Source organism: Marmota flaviventris, chromosome 2 (genome assembly GCF_047511675.1).
Source record: "Marmota flaviventris isolate mMarFla1 chromosome 2, mMarFla1.hap1, whole genome shotgun sequence".
NCBI classification, from domain to species: Eukaryota; Metazoa; Chordata; class Mammalia; order Rodentia; family Sciuridae; genus Marmota; species Marmota flaviventris.
This window is the reverse complement of record NC_092499.1, coordinates 22,940,302-22,965,489: the sequence shown is the minus strand read 5'-3', so window position 1 is coordinate 22,965,489 and position 25,188 is coordinate 22,940,302. Positions and strand designations below refer to the sequence as shown.

Here is a 25,188-nt window from a genome sequence, read left to right as displayed (position 1 = left end):
ATGAGGCTGGAGTCCCTGCTGCAGCTGGTATTGCTGCTCTCCCTGCCCAGGAGTCTGGGGGGCAGGGGGTGTCCATCTCCACCCTGCGAGTGCCACCAGGAGGACGACTTCAAAGTCACCTGCAAGGATATTCACCGCATCCCCAGCCTACCGCCCAGTACGCAGACTCTGTGAGTACACGGGAGAGGAAAGGGTAGGATGCAGAGGCCAAAGACACCTGGAAAGGTGGACACTTGGAAGTGCACGAAACAGCTTGAAAACTGGCCAAAGTAGATTGGTATATTGTGTGTGTGTGTGTGTGTGTGCCCGCGCGCTCGCATGTATCTGTCCCTAAGTAAAAATGTCATCAAATCACACTTGGAAAGTTATCATTCCTGACACCCTCGTGTTTTAACAAAAGAAAAGGTAACAAAACTCTGGTACGAAATGACTCATTGAGGCGTTCTTTCTAAAATGCTACCTTTATGCACTTCACCTACTCCTATCCCTGACTGAATCTTGGTTTCACTTCCAATATTACTAAGATTAAAAGCAATTCAAGAACAAACTTTGTAAATTTTATCTTGGGTTACAAAAATTGCAAAAAAAAAAAAATTCTCTTTTTAGTTTTTCTAGATAAGAAATTGTCTTAGTTCTGCTGATTTATCAAATAGTTGTCAAAAAATTAATCAGGAACCCATTTAAAAAATGTACCCTTCACCCAATATATATAATTCCTTAATGGTGAACTGCCCACCAAGGAGTGCATCTAGAACTCCTCTTTTTGATAGACATGGTAGAAGTATAAAGCAATGAAATTTCATGAACCATGTTTTTTTTTTTAATCTGAAGATTAAGTTAGAAATTTGGTGGCAACTAAAATCACTCATACACACACATGCACACACACTCAGGTACACACACAATGTTTCTTAACAGAAATTTAAATTAATGATTATTGAAAGGATAACTGAAGTCAACACTGAGGTAAAAGGGCTTTTTAATTGATTAAAAATAAAAAAACAAAAAAGAACAGAAAGAAAGAATGATCAAACAACCTGAAAGGTTACCTAGTTAAAGTAAGAAAATACAGACTACTTAAAAAAAAAAAAAAAGTATATGGCTGGAAAACAGTTGTATAGTTCTCAAGAATTCAGCTCATAGGAACACTCAACAGTTGATCGTGAATGTCGTAGCCTAGGTACATATTTCTGTGCTTGAAGAGATCCTACTTTCTTATATCACTTGGATTAATTAGTGCAATAACCTCTAAGCACTTCTTCATTCTCCATGATGCCATTACAGAATAAATTCTCATCTTCTTGATGAAACTGCTACATTGGTTCTGTACAGCTTCTAGAATAAAATCATTCTGTTCACACTGTAAGATCTGGCCCAGTATGTCAAACCTCTCTGCTTCTAATTTATCTGACTTCCCACTCCTACTGAGCACAACTTCTAACATATCCCCCCCAAAGTTCTCTGCTTACACCAGTGCCCTTGCTCCCCCTCCCACATTCTATCCCCCACCTGAAGTGCCTTCCCCCTTTCTTTGTCTGGCTTGTGTCTATCTAGTTTGGGAGTCAGTTCCTTTAAGAAGCTTCTCCTGACCATGATGCCTAGGCTGGGTGAACAACCCTCCTTCTCAATGTTCTGTGCATGAATATGACCCTAGCCCTTATATACTGTGTGTTTTCCTATGACTTTTTCTTTTGGGGACTAAACCCAGGGGCACTTGACCACTGAGCCACAACCCCAGCTTTTTTTTATTTTTTATTTTGAGACAGGATCTCACTAAGTTGCTTAGGGCCTCACTAAGAGTTGCTGAGGCTGGCTTTGAACTTGCAATCATCCTGCCTCAGCCTCCAGAGTTGCTGGGATTACAGGTGTGTGCCACTGTGCTTGGCTCCTGTGACTCATCTTTATTCGCATACCTACCAATGTAGAAATGAAGTCCTCTAACACAGTGACCCTGTCACTCTGAATTCCTCAAACCCAGCAGAGGAACTAAAACTGTTTAGAAGCTCAAATAAAGCTCACATGAATGAGTGAATAAATGAATATGGTGGCCACAGGTTGTCCACTGGGTGGTGGGAAGACCAGAGCACAAAGTTATCAGTGGCAGAATTTCAAGAGTCCTTGGAGAGAGATGTGGCTCTGAGAATGCAAAGGAACTCAGAATCATGTTGAGTGAAACTGCACCACGTGTTGAGAGAAGGACTGTCAGAGAACAAGCCATGGGATAGGAGTCGAGAAACCCTCCACTCTTCATTCTTTCCTCAAGAAACAGGGTGAGATCCTTTATTTGGAAGATTTCAACTTTTGTTCAGAGTAAAATAAAAGGTTCAATTAGGTGCTTTCTGATGTCATGATGCTATTGAGTATACTCTGAGGGAAACCACTGAATCACAAAGCGTGATTGGATAAACACAGCAAGGAGCATGTGACCTTGAGAATAATGGGGACAAGGTACTGTGTTCTGAACAATGAAAACTTTCTGAGACGGGGAAGAGAAAACTGATGAAAAATGTGGGTTAGATGCTATGGTGTTCTCATTTAAACAACAACTACAACCATCTGTGACAGCAGCAAAGTGATTTTTTTAATCTTTTGGGGGCAGTAGAACTCTTCCGTCAAAGGAAAGACTATGGGAGAAGTCAAATACGTAAACCTAATGGTTGTGCTGTGCTTATTTATGTGGGGCCCTGTTCTCAGCACTTTGCATCAATTTACCCATTGAGTCCTCACAAAATCCAAGTAAGTTGGTGATTTTATTATCCTCGTTTATAAAATGGGGTCATTGAGGCACACACACACACACACACACACACACACACGTGTCACTCAGCTTGTAAACGGTGGAGACAGGATTTGAAATATCATATTGAACTTCAAAGGCTGCCATCAGATGTACGTGGGTCTTGCCCTGCCAGCTTTCCCCCAGGATGGTCATGAGGTTTTAGAGATAAAAGTTTGAAAACCAGTGATGTCCAATAAAACACATATAACCTTGAGGGACGTTGGCCAGAGAAGCATGCAAGAACTCAGAAATTAGGAGGTTGGGGGAAAGGAAAGAAGGGAGAGGAAATGAGAGAGAGGGTTGAAGAGAGGGAGGAAGGAAGGGAGGGAAAGAAAACTCACCTTTTAAGTTATAGAAGGCATTCCCTGAGGCACCAAACCATATCTTTGCCATTAATAAATAACTTGTTCAAGGTAGCAATCCCTTTTCTGAAACTACTTAAATTAAAAGATCCGTTGCTGAGGGATGTTTTCTGACCAGAGCTATGTTATTGTTTAGATGTACCTCTTTTTGAAGTTTTTGAAGATCCTGCACTGATTTAAATGGAAGGACTTGTGCTCTTGCAGTTACTTGCCTTATTTCTGTATCCTTTATCCAGATGCTACAGAATCACTGCTTAGCCATTTTACAAATTACCATGGTGCTGAGAATAATTTTTCCTAAGCCTTAAACTTCCACCCATATTTCATGGTGTTGAAAGGTACTGCACAGGCCTCAACTTTCTGTGCTACCCATACCCATGGCCCATGATGTCTGGGAGACAGTTACACTGTTTGTGTCTCTTACTGAAGAGGTAGTTCTGAGTCTTTTCCTCACCTGTGTCCTCCAGTGGTCATGCGACAGTGACTTTAACAGGGCCGGGGTGCCAGGGGGTGAGGGGGTGAGGAGAGGGAGAGCTAGTTCTCCCACTCCCCAGTGGAACATTCAACAATCTCTGATATGCAGAAAGTCTGAAAAAAATTGACTCTCAATTGGGAATTAGTGATTTAAGGTAATTTAAATGAAGCAAAAGAATAAAATTATAAATTTAAATTTGGGGGCTGGGGTATAATGTAGGTCAGTAATAGAGGCTCTGAATTTGAGTCCCAGTACTGAAAATTTTGGAATATAATTATAGATTATAATGAATATAATAGAATATGATTATAGATTATAATGACCTGAAAATGAAGCTTGGCAAGACTGATCCATCAATCTCTCGTATTCAGAAAGTTGACTTTTTTTTTTTTTTACCTCTATGTATAAGAGGACCATCCTTCTCTGAATGAGACATTGATAGTCATTCTAGATTTGTGTGGATTGTTCCTCCAGAAAGTGCCAACTTGCCTTGCCTTGTCCCTTTAACCTACCCACTTGCAGTTTCATCGTGGCAGTAATTGCCATCTCTCCTTCCTCCAACCCCCACCACTGTTTAGGGTCTTAGGATTCAATGCAGTAAATGGTTTTTCTACCACACACGTGCTTCTCTTCAGAAATGTTTCTGAAGGAGTGGCTGTCTGTATTGTGATTTTCAGGTTATTTTTAGTCGTTTGCATGCTGCATCTGCACACTATCCCAGTGTTTTCTAAACTAGATAATCATTCATCATCTTTGGGATTTTTGCCCTGTGTACCATCTGTGCTACTATTTCCTCAGTATATTTTAAGTAGACCACTTTTTTAACTGAAAGAAATTTATTTAGGAAAGCATACATTGCTGCTATAAATGCAAAATTATCATGACTTATTTAAGTGAGAGGTAAACAGAAAACTGAGTATAACAAAAACAAAAATGTAATGAAATTCTAGGCATAGGTTATTGTCTGTGAATGCTGTGAATACAAGGCTCCCTTCTCTTTGCAAAGAGAAAGAGTACGAAGTGTTGAGAAGCATTAAACAGATCCAACCCTACTCTGTGTCCTTGATAGTATCAGAAGGACTGAAAGACAATAGGAAAAGGAATCACTTTTTCACTGTGTGATTCAATATTATCTCACGCTATGTAAGCTAATCTCATATATCTTCAAATCATCCCTGTTCCCCATATTTCAAAATGGTTTTAGTAACAGTCGGTGGTCACAACATGAATAACAATTGGTTTCTAACCTAAAAAAGAGGTTCTCTATGCCTAGACAACACAGCCCAATAAAATAGAAAGAAAGAAAGAAAGATAGAATCGATCTTGCACCGTGTAATGACATATCAGTTAATGACAAACCACATAAACAATAATATATATGTAGTATAGCCTAGCTGTGGAATGGGCTATACAAACCACCATCCAGGTTTTTATAAGCATATTCTATGATATATCACCACCATTAAGTGATGCATAACTCTATATAAAAATAAAATTAAAAAAAATATGTGTAACCCCAGGCACAGTGGTAGACACCTATAATCCCAGCAGCTTGGGAGTCTGAGGCAAGAGGATTGCAAGTTCAGATCCAGCCTCAGCAACTTAACAAGGCCCTAAAACAACTTAAGGAGACATTGTTTTTAAATAAGATAGTAAAAAGAGATAGGGATGTGGCTCAGTGGTTAAGCACCCCTGGGTTTAATCGCCAGTACCAAATATATATATATATATGCATATATTATTTACATATTACATTTTAATGTACATATAGCATATATTTCAGTTAAGATTTTCTATAGTAAGTAACAGATAACCCATTCTGCCCAGTTAAGAAGGAAAGAAATATTTAAAAGAATGATATAATTTACATGTTATATGATTTTATTGTCTGTTGACATCTTTATCCCAAGTGAATAAATCAATTCCTTCAGCTTTCAGGTCCTTTTCAGAATTTCTTATAGCTCCTGAAACTCTTCTTTCCCATTCTTTTAGAACCAGGCTTTCAAAATAGGCCAGGGTCCATAGCCTGCAAGGAGTTAGAGCCACAGCTAATGATCTGGTTAGGACAGTTTTTTAACCACAGCCACTGAACATCTGAAGTCCTATAACTGTTGGCTCTATATTGCCACCAATATTTTCTCAACTGTCCCTGACTCTCTTTGTTTGTTTTCAGTACTGGGGATTAAATCCAGAGGCTCTCTACTACTGAGTTACACACTCAGCTCTTTTATTGTATTTTGAGACAGGGTCTTGTTAATTTGCTGAGACTGGCCTTGAACTTGCCATACCCTGTCTTCACCTCTCTGGGAGGTATACACTACCACACCAAGCCTGTCCCTGCCTATTTGAGTCAGAGAGTGTTATCCTATATGGAGGATCTTATTGGTTGGCAAAGGTACCTGCCTTGTCCTAGCTGCTAGAGGGAGGAGGTCTGGGAGAGGCATGCAATGTGGAATTCCCACCAAAGAGGGGCCATATGCCCTCAACATCACTTATCACTTTCTTCATTCTGCTTTGGGTGTATCCAAGACACTGTGTTGAGTGCTGGATTGGATGAAGGACACTACCAACACTCTCCTCTAGGATCTTCTAGTATAGTGTAGAAGCTAACGATTAGTCAGATAGCCACATAAACATGTAATTACGGTTGTGCAAGTGTGCTGAGTGTTCTTGGCAGGGGTGGGGAACTAACTTACGTAAACTAAAGTTCAGGGAAGGCTTTAAGCCTGAAGAAATGGTAGGAGTTGAGTATGAAGAATTGCAGGGGCAAGGGCATAGAGTGGAAAAGAGGGGTTTCAAGAACCAATGAGCAATAAAATTGGTTACTATTCCCTTTATAACACAGCACAGGGAGGGGGTGTGTAAATGTCTTTATAAACTAATATTTAATTAAAGTAATGAATGCAAAACCTGGGTTTTTCTTGAGTTTTCCAAATATAGTAGTATACCAAGACTCCTAGGGGATGCCTGACAGTCTATGTATACTGTTATATGTTTTTCCTATGCATACATTCTTGATATAAAGTTAATTTATGAATAAGGTAAATTAAGAGATTAGCAACAATAAATAATAATAAAACGGAACAATAATAACAATGTACTGTAATAAAAGGTGTGTGGATATGGCCTCTGTCTCAAAAGAATCAAGATAAATAGGAATGTCTTTGAACCACAGTTGATTCCAGGTACCTGTAACCATAGAAAGTAAAAATGTGGATAAAGAGGGACCATTGTATATTGTTGTATTTGTAAGTCTAATTAATTACAACCATTACTTTAAGGGGTATTATTTAATAATACTTTCATGAGTTATTTAATATATTATTGAATCAAATAATTTAAATGAATAAAAAGTTTGTTTTGTACTTGAATGTTTGACAAAAGTTTCCCAATACTTAGAAAATTCTAGAGAATCTACTAAATTAGACCTTACAAGTGCCAAGAATCCCACATTTTTAGATACCCCAATACTATCTGTAGGGACAGGAGAGGAGAAAGTACCTTCTCTGGAGTGAGACCATTTGGGTCGAATGCCTTGCTTTCTGTCCTTGGTATGCTAAATTATCTAAATTCTCTGGGCCTTGGAATCTTCGTTCATAACATAAGAATAATAATATTACCTGCCTTATCAGATTGCTAGGAGATGTAGATGAATTACTACTGTTAAATGATAGTTTTCAGAGCAAGGTAAAATTATAACTTTCATTCTGCCACAAGTTGAACACATGTTAACTATTTTAATTGACTCATTGCTGAGTATATATTAGTTTCCTAAGGCTGTCATAACACAGCACCACAAACCAGGTGCCCTTAAACAGTAGAAATTTGACTCTGTTGTAGTTCTGGAAGCTGAAAGTCAGGAATCAAAGTGTCAGTAGGGCCAAGCTTCCTCTGAAAGCTCAAGGGAAGAATCCTCCATGACTCTTCCTAGCTTCCCAGGGCCGCCAGCAATATTTGCTGCTCCATGGCTTGTGCTGCATTACTTCAATCACTAGCTTTAGAGCCCACCCCAATCCAGTATGGCCTCAACTTAATTAATTACATCTACAAAACACTATTTCCAAATGCAGTCACATTCTACGGTTCCAGCTAGATGTGAATATGGCAGGGTGGGGGGTGGGACACTATTTGACCCATTATAATGAGGAAACAGGGAAGATATTACTGTTTAAAGGAGAATCCACAAAAACGACATATTTGTAGATCAGGAATATCATCACTTTCTAATATACATCACAATTTGTTTATTTTTATGCTTTCTTACTTATGTTTTTTCCCTTTAAGCAAAAAACAAGCTTTTTATTTTGTTTTGGTGTGCATTTGTTTCACTCAGCTGCATCCCAAGTGCCCAGAAAGAGCTTGGTATGATAGGCAGTCAATAAATATTTGCTTAACAGAGGAGTGAATGAACACAGGAATGAATGAATGGTTCTGGAAGCTCTTTAATGTCATTTTATTGGGTCTTTCCTGGCCTTTTATGATTCTTTTTCAAAGCCTTTGTGTTTTAGTGCTATGTTCTAGTGGATGGAATTCTGCCTATATTTCATTTTTTTCCTGGTTATCTGGGCCACCAGTTCTTCAGATACTGAAGTAACAGCTGATGGGGTTACACATCTCTCTCCACTTGTCTGGCCCTATGTTGAGACTGCTAAAGCCATGTTATAGACACTATTTTGAACAGTCACCTCCACAAAATATTAACTTCACCAGGACTTCTAAACTTTTCAAATGTGGTATTCCTAATTAAGTAATAGGAAAGAAATTTTCAGTGTATCGGGGATCTCCTGAAGTAAGCAAAAAAAATTCATTCAGAATTTCTAGTTTTATTGTTTAAATTTAATTTCCAAAACATTATGGTCATTTTTAATTCTTATTCATCACATAGATATTAGATAGCTTATACATGTCTTCTTGGAGTATTTCCTTGTACTTTCATGGTAATGTAATAACTCATTTGAATATCCCAGAAACTCGACTTGAATGCCCAGAAGAGCAGGCATGGTAGGGCTTTTGAAGTAATTTGGGGTGCAGTATTATATGCCCATAAGAGTCCAACTTCAAGGATCAGACCAACTCCACTGAAGCTATGCCCATTTAGTCATTATCTCAGAGACCTGGATCCACAATGCCTGGATATTTTCATCTGTATGAACAAACCCTGGCAAAGTTGGAGTCTGAGTCTATTTTCTTAGATGACCTCTGATAAAGCAGCAAGCATAGAAAACTAATTAACAATGCTCAAAATATATTGCTCATGAATTAATCCCATCAGAACATACTGGTAAACTTACCAAAAGAGTTATTTTGTTCTGTCCAGATCTGAGAAATTGTTACCTTGAATTAATATCTTTGATTATTATAATGTTTTCTGGTTGTACAGTTAAGTTGGTTAGCCTTCAGATTAAAGTTTATTAGCGAAAGGTTCAGAGGCTTCTAGAAGTCCATGGTTGTGCTTCTGGGAATCTGTCATTATTGAAAACCTGGACTTACACTTCTTAGATTTCCAAAAGTATCTTGGGCCCCCTAATAATTAAAGAAATTCTGCTTTGGAATAATTTGGCATTTTTATGTAACCATAAGTGTGTGTTTGGTATTCACTATGGCTCAATCTATTTTATTATAAAGAACACAAAACACTTTTAAAAAACAAACAAAAACTGCCTTGCCTTTGAATATGATGGCTTTCCTTATAAATATATTATTATGATGACCATTTTATTTATGCCTCACACATAGCCTGTCCTTTGAGGATTCTTTATACACAAAAGTTTACTAAATGTGGCCATTCTTCAAGTCAATACTTTAAAAACATACTTTACAAATGTCTGATGTGTCATATCTGACATTAAGTCCCTTCACAGAGTTTCTATTTTTTAATCAAACTAATCAATGTACTTCATTACTCTTTGCCTTTCATTACTGCTATTAAAAAATAGTGGAAAAAAATTTAAGCATGGGCAAAATGGTCCCAATTTGTTCAAAATTATAGATTAGATTTTAAAGCGTCCCATTTAGATGTCAGATTCTACTTATTTCACTTCAGTTCTGTATGAATTAGTAAGAACATTTAGGACAACATTCAATGCAAAATGTTTTGTTGTTTTGGTTTTTTTTTTTAAAGTTACAAAGCAGGCATTTGTAATTTTTTAGACTTCCGGTATATTGTTCCCTTACATGTGATGACATCCATATGTGCCCTGGATTTTCTGGCGTAGTTCTATTGAAAACATTTTGCCATTCAGAAAATGCCAGAAATTCAAATATTTCATCATCATCTTAAAATAAACTTGCCACATCATTTATGCACCTGGAAAAAGCTCCCTTGCGTCCAAGCTTTTCTCTCAGGAAACATGATCTCTCTATTTTCATTATACATTGAGGGTTTGGCTTTTATTTTGCAGACGTTGGCTTGATTTTACCCTTGCCCAAGTGTTATAATTACTCAACTCCAGAGAGGGAAATGAAATTGCCTCTTTTCAGGTGCTATCACATCATATTTTGTTATTTAAATCTTTTTGGGAGCTGAGAAGTTAGAAGTCTAACTTTGGGGAAAGACTCATGTAGGATCTGAGGACAGGTAGACCTAGGGCCTTCCTGTGACAAGATCTTCAGCAGGCTTGATGACTGCAGTATTTTCATCTTAAAGTCCTTTTCAATTATTTCTGGGCCCATGAACATGGTCCAAAGATTCAACATAACCAGAAATTCTACCTCTAGATCGATAGTATTTCATTGTAGTTTTTCTTCCTTTCTACTTAATTTTTTCAATAAATATTTCATACGGTAGTACTATTCTAGGCATTGGAGACATATGCTAAATTACTTCATTGGCTTTATATTATAGTAGGGGAAAATAGCCAGCATTTTTTTTTAAAAAAAAAAAAGTAGAACACAAAGATCAACAGATGGCAAAATAAATAAATAAACAAACAAACAAATAACTGATATCTGGTGGAAGAAAATTGTGCATAAATACAAAAGTACTGAGGCAAAAGAGACATGGAAGAAACAGGCATAGTGTGTTAAGAAGCAAGAAGAAAAGAAATGTGGCTAGAGTAGAAAACGTAGTAGGAAATAAGGTCAGAGTAGTTAAAAGGGACAGATCTATCTATCTATCTATCTATCTATCTATCTATCTATCTATCTACGGATACATACATATATCACTATATATAATGATCTAATATATACATAGTAGTGTGTGTGTGTACACACACACACACACACACTTTCCTGAATAAAAAGCTCTTAAGGATTTTGAGTCCCTCTTGCAGATATGCAAAGATCTGACTTACATTTTACTAAGGATCCCCCTGGGTACTGTTTGTTAATCAAGTAAGAGACATGAGGGCCTGAGCCAGCTTACTAGCAGGAGAGGTGATGAGAAATGTTTGAATCCTGGATTTATTTTGAAGATGAATCCATCTGCATTTCCTAAGACTGTGGAGTCTGAGGAAAAGACAAGAGTTGGTAATGTCTTAGCTTGGATTCTTCTGAAAGGAGAGCTTGCTCAGAAATCCTCCATGGGAAATTTGATTCTAGGGAGCAGAACTATAGGATGGACAAATGAAGCAGGGCAGGAGGGAGAGTTTGTAGCTACTAGGAACAAATGGTTGCTGTATCCCATAAGACCACCTGAGAATTCAGATAAGTATCTCAAGATTCTGGTTCTAGGAGGGAGGAAAGGAAAACCATATCCCCCAGTTCCTGTCCCTATAGGTCAGGATGTCAATTCTATCAACCTTTCAGATTCCTTGTGCATGGATGATAAAATAATTCCTGAGAACTAACAGAACGCTCCAATGTGACAGGTGAGAGGCATATGGTGCTTGGCTGAGGTATAGTGCTATCAAGTTGTAGCTTGTGAAGCCAGCTGGAACTCACACCACCGTGTGGTGGCTAGGCTAGGAGATAGGTCGGGCTGAGAGGATCTACAGTGAGGTACAGAGGTGTTCAAAGTAGTTCAGCCTTTACACGATTTCTCATTTGCCCAAGTTTCCTACATATCTGGCTCCCACACTAAAATGTAGGGCCTCTGTTTTTGTAAGAAGGATGTTGTCCTTACTTCTTTCCTGTGTGAGAGGACAATGCAAATCCAGTCGGCTACAGAGCTCCTTTTAAGACACAATCATTGCAAAGGTATAATATGAAAGTTGTCATGATATTTATCTTTTATGAATGATTGATCCAAGTTGCTTTTGTTACATTTTAACAATTTTAGTTATGACTTGAATTACATTTCTTTTTTGTACTGCATTAAAAAACCTATCACTAGGGCTGGGGCTGGGGCTCAGTGGTAGAGGCACTGGGTTCTATCCTCAGCACCACATAAAAATAAATAAATAAAGACATTGTGTCCATCTATAACTAAAAAAATATTTTTTAAAAAACCTATCACTATTATGTTGTTTTCTTTTGTTCAGTTAATTATATTGTGTCAACTCTAGAGTCATACTATGTGTTTTCATAATATCTCATTAAGTCCTCAAAGTGGCTCTGGAAGGTGCATGTCTGACTCTAATTTATAAGGGGAACTGAAACCCAAAAATATCAGCTTCCTTTCTCTTATGTTACTTATCACTAATAAGTGAAAGAATCAGAATTCAAACTCAAACTCCTGACTCTAAATCCTAGTCCTTCTATGTTATGTCATAGCTATCTTCCTAAATATGGTGTCTCCTCTTCTCTTTTCCTCTTTCTTTCTCTCTCCCTTCCTCCTTTCTCAGTTGTAAAATTCACATGACACAAAATTGATCACTTTTTAAAAATTTTTATTGGTGCATAATAATTATACAGACCCCTGGTCTGGTCACTTTTAAGTGTAATTACAGAGTGGGATTTTGTACATTCACAATATTGTAGAACCTTCACCTCCATCTAGTTTCAAAAAGAAACTATTGAAAAATGTTTGATATTTTCATCATCTCAAAAGGAGACCCTGTACTGATTAAATAAGTATTCCCCATTCCCTGCTTTGCCCCTGGCAACCACTAATCTACTTTCTGTCTCTATGTTCTTTTACCTATTGAAGACATTTTATATAAACAGAATCAAACAATAGGTGCCCCTTGGGTCTTGCTTCTTCCACTGAGCATAACATTTTCAAGTGTCATAACATTGTAGAGACAGAGTGGGAGCAATCAGACAAGTGGCCTGATGGAAAAACATGTGAACAGGGCCAGACTAATGCTCCCACGACTTTTCATGCAGTTTCACTATTAACATACTGGTGTGGAGAGCAGCCCCTCTCTGTCTCAATGCCTTGCATCTTGAAAATGAAAATTGGGGCACAGAAAACATCCATGCTTATTTTCAGAGGCTTGGAGTACAAAACTGCTTGCGTATGTCAAAAAGTTTTGAATGCCTATCTTGTAAAGGAGAGTATTTGGGGCCATTTGGCTGAGAAACACCATGCATTTATACCTCTATGTTTCATGGCAATCTTAGGCAACACATCTAGAAAGAGATAACCCAGTAGCAGTGCATGCACCATCATTTGTAACTCTTATGAGTCAATAGTCAAGCAAAGGGCTTTTCTTTGTTACAGGGAAGCTGGGAACAACTCACATAGTATACCATTTCCATGGCTGTTTTTCATAATAATATTGGCTTCTTTACCTTATATTGTATCTCCATTAAAAAGTTAGCCAATATTCTAAGAAAGAAAATTTGCCAAGAATTATAAAAAAGGTTTACATGAGAGAAATAGATTATTCTTCCCCTTATTTATCAGTGTTTTTCTCTCAGGTATTCCTCCCTCACCTGCTTTGATCTTAGAGGCAGAAGAGATGTGGTCAAATTCTCATCTCCCACAGACTCCCTGTGTGGAAGACTCTGCTTGCTCAACTCACAGGATAAACAAACTAGCAAGATCTATGAGATCTGCTATATCCATATCAAAATGTGGTTATGAGGAACTTAGTACTGGGAGTAGGTACACAGAAAACTGGTAAAGAAGTATATTTCTTGGATACAGGTTAGCAGTTGTCACCATTGCAGTAGTAAGTCTGAGATTGTGTGAGATCTCTTTTATATCAATTTATATCTCTAGGAAGAGACCATTCAGAAGCCCTATGGCATCAGTTGTGCAGCTTTAATAAGGAGAAAAAACACTTGTCCATTTTGCAAAAGGAACATGGTAAAGATATCTTAAGAGTTCTTTTCCTCTTTCAGAGATATTCGTCTCCTGGAATTGCTCTTAGTAGGATAAAGTAACCAAGATTCTGATGTGTGTGTGGTGTGTGTGTGTGTGTGTGTGTGTGTGTGTGTGATCCTATCCCAATGGGGCCCATAAATCTGTAAGAAGAATTTATCTGTCCTGTTTCATAGTTTGACTAAAAACTCTGTTAGTATTTCCAAATCTCCAGTTGCCCATATTTAATGCTTGGAGGGCCTTCTTATGTAGCATAACCAAATTGCCATTTCACAACCATCCTCAATCCCTGGAAATGAAAACAACAAAACCAGAAGCTCTGAAATGTGCTCTACATAGCATGAAAGAATCCATCAATCTCTGTCTGCTTCAGTGCTGGGTGATAACAGAGGTCTGATGAACTTAAGAAGGATTCCTTTTACTCATAAGAAACTTGGCACTTTATAGAAACTTATGTATATCATGTCTGAAAATACAGGGTGGCCTGGAGAGTCTCTGATTTCTCTTTATATTATATGCAGTATATTCATTATCAACAGCAGCAAAATAGGGAGGGAACTATCTTGCATAAAAGCTACGTCAGCTAAAAATCATGGAGAAGAGCAGAGGACTAAAGTTGCCCACCTCATAGGACAACTATTCTATGACTATAGCAAAGCACTAAAGCGTGGTAGGTAGAAATGGAAATTATATCAGGAGACCTTCAATAAGACATGAACATTTTAGCAAGGCACTTAATCATCCTGTGTCTTACCTATTCTATCTCTTACTTGGAAACCTTATAAGATGGCTCTGTTCTATGGTAGAGGACTTCTGGGAAGACCAAGGAAGTTCTTCAAGTGCATAAGGATCTCTTTGTTATTCAGGGTCAACCTTTTTCATTTAGCAGAGTAAGAATATGGGAGACTATAACTTATCAAATATGGGGGGAAAACACTGATTTAAGGAAGTATTTGAGGGAATTATACTATAAAGATGAAACAATAAAAGGTAAATATTTAACTTAGAGTCCCATATACTTATCCTTTCTTCTTTCATTCTTATAACAATGCAGGAGAGGTCCCTCTGGTGCATTCAGGTTCTTTTGATCTTATCCTACTTTGACTTTCTTCCTCTCCTTCCTCAGATCCTTTCCACTGCTGTCTAAACAATTCAAATGTCTTTCCCCTAAACAAAATATTTTTCCTCCATAATTTCCATATCAGGGTTCACTTACCACTTCTACTTCCCTTCCTCCTTCCCTCCCTTCATAGCAAAATATCCTCAACTTGCTTTCTTGATGTTTTGACTTCCCATTCACCCTTTGGCTTAGTGCAATCTGGCTTTTACCCTCATTACTCAGTTGACCAAAGTCACTGGCAGCTGTTGTTGCAAAATGTCCAGAGACATTTTTAGATCCTTTCCTGAGTCAGATGCTTTTTGTCTTTTGTCTAATGGCTTCTCGTGGTCTCCTCCACATCACACTCCTTGACTGCCTGTGCCTCAGTGTGGGTCTTCTAATGGGCCCAGGAGGCAGGGCTACTGCTGCTCATTGAGGACAATGCTGAGCTGGTTAGGCATGCCAAACCCACTCCTTGCAGCTCAACAGTAAGTGCATTGCTGAATGGAGTGCTCACCTTTGTTTACTGAAATAACCCACTCCTAGCACTGTGTACATCCACTTCTCCATATATATTTGGGACACACTGTCTAAGATTCCAGTAGGTCTGTCTTCCCTCGGGGGAAACAGAAGAGGGAAGATGGGGAATGAACTCTAACTCCTTTGCTGCACTGGCAATACTATAATTGGTAGTTATCATCTCTTTCCCACTATTCTTTCTAAATTCTCCTTAGCTTTCATTTCTGCTGGTTTTGATAACCTATCTGATGATATGGTCAAACCTCTCATTCCTGAAGGGTCTGGGGTCTATTCTTCATAGGTTGGGGTTATCACACTTGTCCATTCAAATATCATGATATGCCCAAGTGGATCATCTGTGTTCTACACATATTCTTCTCTGCCTTCATTATATGACAGCAGGGTTACCTACTCCCACTGAATAGCATCAGTTTTTCCTAACAACTAATTGATTCCTTCTTTAGTCTGCTACTCTTTATATAAGAAGTCCCAAATGCCCAGGTAACATTTATTGGTACCTGCAGAGCCTAGAATTGTAAAAATAGGAAGCAAAGAGCCCTCCAATGGGTCACTGGATATAATGGCAAGCCGGGCCACTCCTACTTCAGCACTTTGGTTCCCAAACTCTAATGGGACACAAAATCCACTTAGAGGTTTGTGATTCAATGAGTAGCTTTCATGATGGTACCCCATCATGGCAGCGTATTGCCTGTAAGTTAGCACTTCTGTTGAACCTTCCGCAGCCTATCCCATTGTACTCTGAAGCTAACCACTTCTGGATTGACCATGATTTGGGTGGATCTTGACATGTCCAGAAAATCCATGATCATAAGAGCACTCTTTTACCTCCTTCTTGATAAGTGAGTTGCAGGGTCATCTGCTTTCTTGTAGGATATTCTGTGCCTATGGGTCAGACACTTTGATATTTCCCTAGATAAGGCCCAGAGTGGTGGCACATGCCTGTAATCCCAGCAAATTGGGAGGCTGAAACAGGAGGATCATGAAATCAAAGCCAGCCTCAGCAATTTATCAAGGCCATAAGCAAATTAGTGAGACCCTGTCACAAAATAAAAAATAAAAAAGATTTCAGATGTGGCACAGTGGTTACGAGCCCTGGGTTCAATAGGAAGGAAGGAAGGGAGGGAGGGAGAGAGGGAGGGAGAGAGGGAGGAAGGAAAGGAAATCTCCCCCATATAATACTGCCTGAGGCAGTAAGAAGCAATAAAGGCAAATAGTTATCTGGAATAAGTGTCTACAACCATGATAATAGTCACTGGTCCTTCTAGAAAGAAGAGGCTCACTATAATCAGCTTGCTGCCAAATGGCCATGTGATCCCCTCCAGGAAAATGCCCCCTACTGATCTTTTTTTGCTAACTGACTGGGCTTTCAATAGTGACAACAGCCTGATCAGCCTTTGTGAGTGGGAGACCATGCTCCAGACCTATGTGTAGCCTCCATCTCTGCCAGCCAACTGTGCTAATTCTGCCAGTGAGAAAGCCTGGCAAATGTCAACTGGCAAAGTTATTTTGTATTAGTTGTTCAATTTTTTTTTCCTATAGTGACTGCTTTCTGGTGGTCACTAATATGTGATGCAAAGATCACATTTCTTGCTCATTCTCCTAAATATATACTCATGAATCTGACAAGACTTTCTTCTATGAAATCTTCTAGTTTTTTCTTGCCAGGATTCTGACAAACAGGCTAATCCATTAGCTCACAGATGCATATATATATATATATATATATATATATATATATATATATATTTATCTTGGGTCACTTTTCCCTGTAATCCACTCATTGGGAAGATTTTTCTTTGCCCCTGTCTTTCAAGACCACTTCTCTGTGCAACGCAGGCCCATTGACTAACTCAACATCCACATACCAAAGCTACTGAACCATTCACCAAGCTCTGACTCTTTCCTTTCCTTCAGTTGCTCTTTGGGGACCCTCACGTAGGCAGAAGCATAAGCCAACAGTGAAGGACTGCTGTCATCTGAGTGGATATCTTGGGGATCTAGATTGCCAGCTTTTGAGGCTTACCTGTGCTTTGCAGTCCTGCTGAGGCTTGATCTCTGATGTGTCACTTTCTGACAACCGCTGCTGTGTCTGCCTGACATTTTAACTTGGTATGTCATATAGAGATCAGCTCAGGATGTGGTATGTCAAATGGAGATCAGCTCAGGATGTTCCGTTTAGGATGCCTAGCCACTTGGTCTACTTAGTCACAAGTTCAGTCTCAACCAGTGCTCAGTAGCACACCAAGCACTATTTTTCTGCACTGCAGATGGTGTGGCCCTACTCCAGAACTCCAAAATACTGCATTTTGATTTTCCTATGAGTGCCTGCCATAAACTCCACATCATACCGCAAATATAGTCGGGTCTGCCAACTCATATGGCCCAAGTGGTGGGGCTGCTTGTACCACAGCCTGGTGCTGCAGAGTCCTGCCCAGGCCCTACTGCAGCTGGAGGCCTTCCATGTCAACTGACACACAGGCAGAGAAATCCTTCTACAGTATTCCACTTAATGAATCAATCCGTTTATTTATCCATTTTTCTGCTGAGATCTACACAAAGGCATAACTCTTAACCAGAAGTCCCAAGTTTAGTCTTCAGCTTTTTCTGATATCCACTGGACTCAATAAAGGCTAATTACCCTCAGCTTTGTTCTAGCATTATCTATTTCTGATAACTTCAGTCCAACATAACAAAATCCAGCTAATTCCCTCACCCCTGTATATATTGCTCTCCTTCCTCTTCTCATGCCTCCATATCCCACTTCCACACATGCTTTTTTCTAAACCGTGAGCCGTCACACAGGACAGGATAGTTCCCTCTATGGAACATTCTTCCAAGTCGGCATTGGTGAAAGTTTTAGAACATGGGCTGCCACTTTGTTCTGAGGGCTATCTGTGCCCCACATACCACCTAGAGTGGGAGTCCCATTGCTATGGGATTTCCATTACTGAACTGGAAATAGTAACTGGTTCCCAAACCCCATTTTACCTCTGCTTTCTCAGAACACTTCTAGTACCAACTGTACCAGTTGGGTTTTTCTAGGAAGCAGATACTGATACCGAGTTGGGAGTGTCAATGGTTCACTCAAGGGAAACATCTGTGAAAGACAAAGGGCAAGGAAGCAGGATTTGTCAGAGAGAGCCCTGGACTGTGCTGCATCTCTGACAAAGTCTTGGTGGCTAACCCAAGGAGGACCTCTGGAACAAGGATCACCTGTTAGAGAAACTCCTCACTGGGCCTAAAGGCCAGGCTCCAGTATGCCTGCCATACTCAGTTGTTGGTTGTAGGCTTCCTGGGAAGAGGAGGGTTGGTTAAAACACCAAGACAAAACCTGGCTGTGCTGAAGATGGAGGCTGGCAGCTAGCTGCCTCCTAACAGCTGAACAGAAAACAGTTCCCTGGAGGAATATCCGAGCAGCACATTTCATGGCTGCTATACCCATTCTTCTTTTTCATCTCTTCCATAAATACCTTGTCACAGTTTAGATATGGCTTGCCCCTAAAGCTTCACATGCTGGAAGCCTTGTTCCCAGTGTGTGGTGCTGAGGTGGTGGAACGTTTGGGAGATGGGGTCTAGTGGATGGTAATTAGGCCATGGAGCGGGTGGGGGATTAGGAATGGTTTAATGCTTTCTCATGGGAGTGGATCAGATCTGGTAGGAGTGAATTAGTTCCCGTGAGAGAAGGTTGTCATAAAAAGCACACACCTGGCTCCTTCCCAGTTTTGCTTTCTGTCTCACCATGTGACCTCTCTCTACCCTCTGCATGAGACAGATTCTCTTTCTATTTCTCCACCAGGTTGTGATGCAGCCAGAGGGCCCTCACCAGGATACTGGTGCCCTGCCATTAGGACCATCCAATGAACCTCTTCTTTATACATATATTTTCCCAACAGCAAGTATTCTTTTATAGCATTGCAAAATGGACTAAAATATACAACCTTGAATTTCTATGAAGGCTTCTCTTTCTCTCCCTATCTCTGAAATGATGGTGTTCCTTCGCTCCTTGTCCTATGCCACAATTGCCTCTCATGTACTCCCTTTCATACATCTAATAGAATTCTAATGAATTCTGTGTTAGGCAGCTTTCAGTTACTGTGACAGAATAACCTGAGATAATTAGTTTATAAGGAGAGATTTGTTTTGGCTCATGGTTTCAGAGGTTTTAGTTCATGGTTTTTGGGCCCCACCACTTTGGGCCTAGGGTGAGACAGCACCACATGATGGGACGTGTGTGGTGAGCAAAACTGCTCACCTCATGGTGCCTGGGAAGCAGAAAGCGGAGGGTGGGGGGCGGGCAGGGTCTCATCATCTCCTTCAGGAACACACCCCCAGTGCCCTTACTTCTTCCTACCAGGTTCTACTCCCAAAAGACTCCACCACCATCTAACAGCTGAACAGAAAACAGTTCCTTGGCATAAGCTTGCAGTCAAGACTTTAGAACATGGCCTTTGGGGGCCATTTCAGATTCAACCATAACAAATTCCAATTTCAGATCTCTAAGCCAGGTCTCTGAGAACTAAACCTATATCATCCAACTGCCCAGTTAGATATTCTATAGACTTCTAATATTTAGCATTTCCAAAAGTACCTCATCTTCTCAGCCAAAACTATCTTTCTGTATATTCTTCTCATTGAATGGATCCACTGTTTACCCAAATACTCAAAATAGGAAGCATAGAATTACTTGTCCCTAATAGAAAATCCATTATCAGTCATTACCAGCTAAATCTCTCTTGACTCTGTCTTCATTTTGCTGCCATTCAAGTTCACACTACCATCTTTTTCTCTCCCGCTTGAACCATTATATTTGGGGTTTCTTTTGTCCTTGCTAAACATAGCAGTCAGAACGATTAGTCTGAAATCAGAGTCTCAATTGCCCACGTAAACACATTATGGGCTTCCGGTGCTTTCAGGAGAAATTTCAAACTCTTCTCGTGTGTTAAACTCTTTCCAGCAGGATCTTACTTTTCTACTTTAGTCACTTCTATTCCTTCAGCCACTTAGAACTACTTTAAATTCCAGAATGTGCCACCCACTCTGTTGCTCCTATGTGTTTGCACAACTCATTCCTTTTTACTGAGACAGTCTTTATCTCCACTCCTCCTGTATCTTACTCATACTTTACTTTTAAAAGTTATAATGCATCTAAAGGCACACAAAATAGCAATACAGATAGCTATTCACTACCATCAAGATTAACCAGAAGTTAACATTTTTGCTTTCTTTGACTAGTTCTCTCATTTTTTTTAAATAAATGAAATGTCATAGACAACAGCTGAAGCTCTATCACTCTCCTAACTTTTCCTCTGATCCCAAGGGTCAAGATACAGTTTTATCATTTTTTTTTTGCCTTCTATTACTGCTGTTAAGAAATCTGCCACCCATCTGATGGTCATTCTTTTAATAGTAATCCTTTTGTCTTTGGCTTCTATTTGCTTTTAAGTTCTCTTCATTCTCAATGTTCAACACTTTCAATATAATGTGTGCAGACACTGATAAATTATTTTTATCCTCCTTTGAACTCATTGCCCTATTTTGAATGAGATGTTCTCTGCCATTTTCCCTTTAATATCATCTCTCTTCATTCTCTCTCTTCTTTTCTTCCATAAGTCCTATTAGAGGTATGTTGGATCATTCACCTTTAATTCTTGCCTTTTAACGCCTCCTTTATGTTTTTCAATGTGGAGTGTCTCTCTCTGTGCTGCATCTTATCTAATTTTCTTAGTTTTATCTTCCAGCTCACAGTCTCCAGCAGACTTCAGTTTAATCCACCCAGTATAATTGCATGTGTTTTCATCAGTGTCATATTTCAGTTGTTCATTCTTTCTCATATTCTTCTGTTTTTTTTCTTTATGGTTTTGACTATGCATTTTGTGTCTTGAATTGCTTTAAGCAATCTTTTTATAGTCACTGTGAAATCATTTCATATAATTTTTTAGCATCTCGATTTGCTAATTGTCAGGTCAAATGGCTCTTCTGGGATGAACTGTTACCTTCTTATTTTATAAGGTTGACTAACAAACTCATAGGAAGAAGGGCTAAGCCATTGAGAATCTTGTGTAACCTGGACTGGTAACTGGACTGGTGTAACTTTCCACCAGCAACATCAGGGATTGTGCCACTCCAGGCCACATTTTGTTACTATTTCAGCTTGGGAGGTGCCTCAACCACACAGTTAGTTTAAATGCTAACCCAAACACCAAATCTGTGGGCAGGTCCATGAGTCCAGATTCTCAAGAAAATTAAAAAAAAATACAGAAAATATAGAAGGGTTGCACAGACTTTGTTCAGTGGGCATATCTTTTTTGACTCACACTTTCCATTATATGTGCGGCCATCTGACATTTCTGATTTTATGGCAATACCTTAATTCCATCTCTGCCCTTTACACATGTCTCTTCTTCTGCCAGAGTGTCAGCATCAAGAGCCAAGCCCTTGGGTGACTGTGACTTGTAACTCCTTCCCCCTCCCCGAGGACCTTCCCACTCCTACAGCACTCACAAGGCTGCCCAGCCTGTTCTTGGTTCTCTTTTGACACCTGAGGAAGTTCTCATCTTACTAGAGAGGTCAGCCATTTATTTTAAAGAATTATTAGGTTTTACTGAGCACTTATAAGTGATCATAGTGGGAAGATTTTTTTTTTAATTACCTAGACTTATAAAAAGTCTTCATCTTTCAGCTCCTTGATAATTTGTTCTACAGAGATTTATTGTCTGAGGAGTTATGTTGGGTATTGAGGACAGTTGGTATGTTAGTCAGTTTTCCATTGCTGTGGCAAAATGCATGAGAAAAACAAATTAAATGAGAGAAGATTTATTTTGGCTCATGGTTTCAAAGGGCCATAGTCTCTTGGCCCCATTGCTGTGGGCCTGCGGATTAAACAGAAAATCATGACTTAAAGGGTATTGCAGAGGAAAGTTCCTTACCTCATGGGAGTTAGGAAGGATGTATATATGGATATATGGAGAGAGGGAGGGGGAGAAGAGAGAGAGGGGGAGAAACGGAGATTCAGAGACAGAGAGACAGAGTTAGAGAGACACAAACTAAGCCCTTTCAGGGCATATTCCCAGTGGCCTACTTCTTCAAACTAGGCCCTACTCCTACGGTTTTCACCAGCTTCCAATTGTCCATTAAGTTATTAATTCATAAATAGATTACTCCATTGATGAAATTAGAGCCATCATGATCCAATCATTCCCCAAAAGCCCCACTTGTGAACATTGCTGCAATAGGAACCAAACCTTCAAAGCAGGAGCCTTTGGAGGATGTTTCGTATCCAAACCATAACAGTGGGTAAAAAAAAAAAAAAAAAGGTTCTGTACTCAAGTTTTCAATATAAATTAGACATCAGTTTCTTCAGGAAGATTTTCCTTTTTTTCAAATCTACATTACATAGAACTAATCCAGCACTATACATTTCCTTGTTCTACCATGCTATTTTAATTTCATGCTTACTTGTCTGTATCATCCTCTAGACTATAAACTCTGATATGGTAAATCACTTAATGATTTCACAGTACCTTGCACAAAGTCCAGTTCATTTTAAGAACAAGAATATAGAGATGCTCCTTGACTGATAATGGGATTATGTCCCAAGAATCCATTGGAAGTTGAAAAATCATAAGTTACAAATGCCTTTGATGTGCCTAATCTACCAACCATCATCATGCCCAGATACTTATATTAGCCTACAGGTGGGCAAGTGTTTAAGGTAAAACTCATTTTTGCATTATAGTGTTAAATATTTGTAATTTATTGAATACTTGTGTCCAAAAGGAAAAAAAAAAAAAACACTGGCAACACAATATACTGTAGAGTGTTGGTTGCTTACTGTCATGACTGCATGGCTGACTAGGAGCTTCGGGTTGCTTCCGCTGCCCGGCATTTGAGAGATTATACCACATATCACTGGCCCAGAAAAAGATCAAATTTCAAAATATGGTTATCTACTGAAAATGCATTGATTATGTGCCATTGTAAAGTCAAAAAAATGACAAATGGAACCACTATAATTCAGGACCATCTGTAATTGTTGAGCACAATTTACTCAGAACATACTTGACATTTTGTGGTGTCTTTATGAAAATTCAATTATCATCCTGTTATTTTCAACATTTTCATGCACTATCAGCCTTTTCTTGTTCTTGAGTTTTTTCTTCTCTGCATATAAATTTGCTCAAGTGTCCTCTATTTTTAGAAACAAACAAAAAATAACATTTCTCCTAGTCTGACTGTTATCTTCTAAAGATAGTATTTCATCTCATCTGTCAAGCATTTCTCAGCTTACCATTTCTACATCTATTAGTTCTCTTAAAGCCAGGCAGATCAATCCTGATGGTTCCCAGATACCATTTCCAAAATAATACTGGCCACCCAGAAGTAGTAATCTACTCTTACCTAGTGTCTGCAGTTATGACCCAAAGCTGATTAGATCTCCTCCTGATGACCCCTGATCCTTGGCTAGTTCACTTCTATAAGGGTATTTTAATCCTGGTTCAATTTTTTTTATATTAATTATAAGAAATTATAATTAGTCAATTATAATTATGTTAATTATAAGAAATTATTAGGGTCTGGGATTGTGGCTCAGTGGTAGAGCGCTTGCCTAGCATGTGCGAGGCCCTACGTTCAATCCTCAGCACCACATAAAAATAAATAAAATAAAGGTCCATCTACAACTGAAAAAATATTTTTTAAAAAAGAAATTATTAATCTTGTTTCTGGTCTTATGCTGTTTCCCGTATCTTTTTTTAAAAAGTTGAAAAATAAAACATTTAACTTATATCTCATACTTTTAATTGATAGCCAAGTTCATCTAGGATTCCTCCAACAGGTCACTCAGCTCTGGAAGCTCTCTGTTGCCCCCTCCTGGTAGTTTACGGACCAGTACTTTGATTATTTTACATTGGCATGTTCTCATGGCTTCATGTAGCTTACCCCTCAGGTTCTAGTATCATCCTTTCATTCTAGTTCCTCAGTGCTCCTGTATAAGTTAGTTAAGACAATTCTGTATCTTACAGCCAAGAGAACTGAGGTCCAGAGAGACTCAATGCCTTGCTCAAGATTAAATGCCAGTCAGACATAGAACCCAATTCTCCTGAATCCTTTTCCAGAATAATGCTGCCTATGCAGCATTTCTTCTGGACCATTAGTAAAAACAACACAACAACAAACAACAACAACAACAACAAAACAGGGATTGAATTTTATTGAGCTTTTCTTCCCCTATAATTCCTTTTTTATAGTAGATTCACAAAATTATACTGGATGGAAATGAATATTTGATGTGCTGGTTAATAGATATTTTTAGCCAATCGTATGTACCTGGAAAACCATGCAAGGCAAAGATGGGAGAGTGAAGCGCAAGAGCAGTGAGACAGGAGCTGGGAAGTCATGTGCTAGCTGCTGCTTCCTGGTGAACCATGAGAGTCCCAGTAGGTAATGTGGCAATCCCTGCACTGGCTTTGTGAGCAATCTGTGGACAGCCTACATGAGAAAAGAATGCCTTGGGTCAGTTCACAAGAAGGAACTGGATATTCCTGTTCCTTACTTCCTGTTTCCCACTGATCACAGTTACACCCCTGTACTTCCAGTTCTGCCATCTGGCCCTTTAATAGCTCCTTGGATATTATCCAGAGTATATGTATGAGACTCAAATTGGTGTAAATATACTTTGAGTACAACCAGAGATATGAAAAATTGTGCTCTATATGTGTAATAAGAATTGTAATGCATTCTGCTGTCGTATATAAATTTTAAAAATTTATTAAAAAAAAAGTT

The 25,188-nt window shown here is 38.9% G+C and overlaps 1 protein-coding gene across 1 annotated transcript in view; it reads left to right on the top strand.

The window, feature by feature from the left end:
• Tshr (thyroid stimulating hormone receptor) overlaps positions 1 to 25,188 on the top strand; it is a 138,339-nt gene continuing 113,151 nt past the window's right edge. The window contains exon 1 of the mRNA XM_027931648.3: positions 1 to 170. Within this exon, the coding sequence (XP_027787449.1) occupies positions 1 to 170 (170 nt within the window). The remainder of the gene's footprint in view (positions 171 to 25,188) is intronic.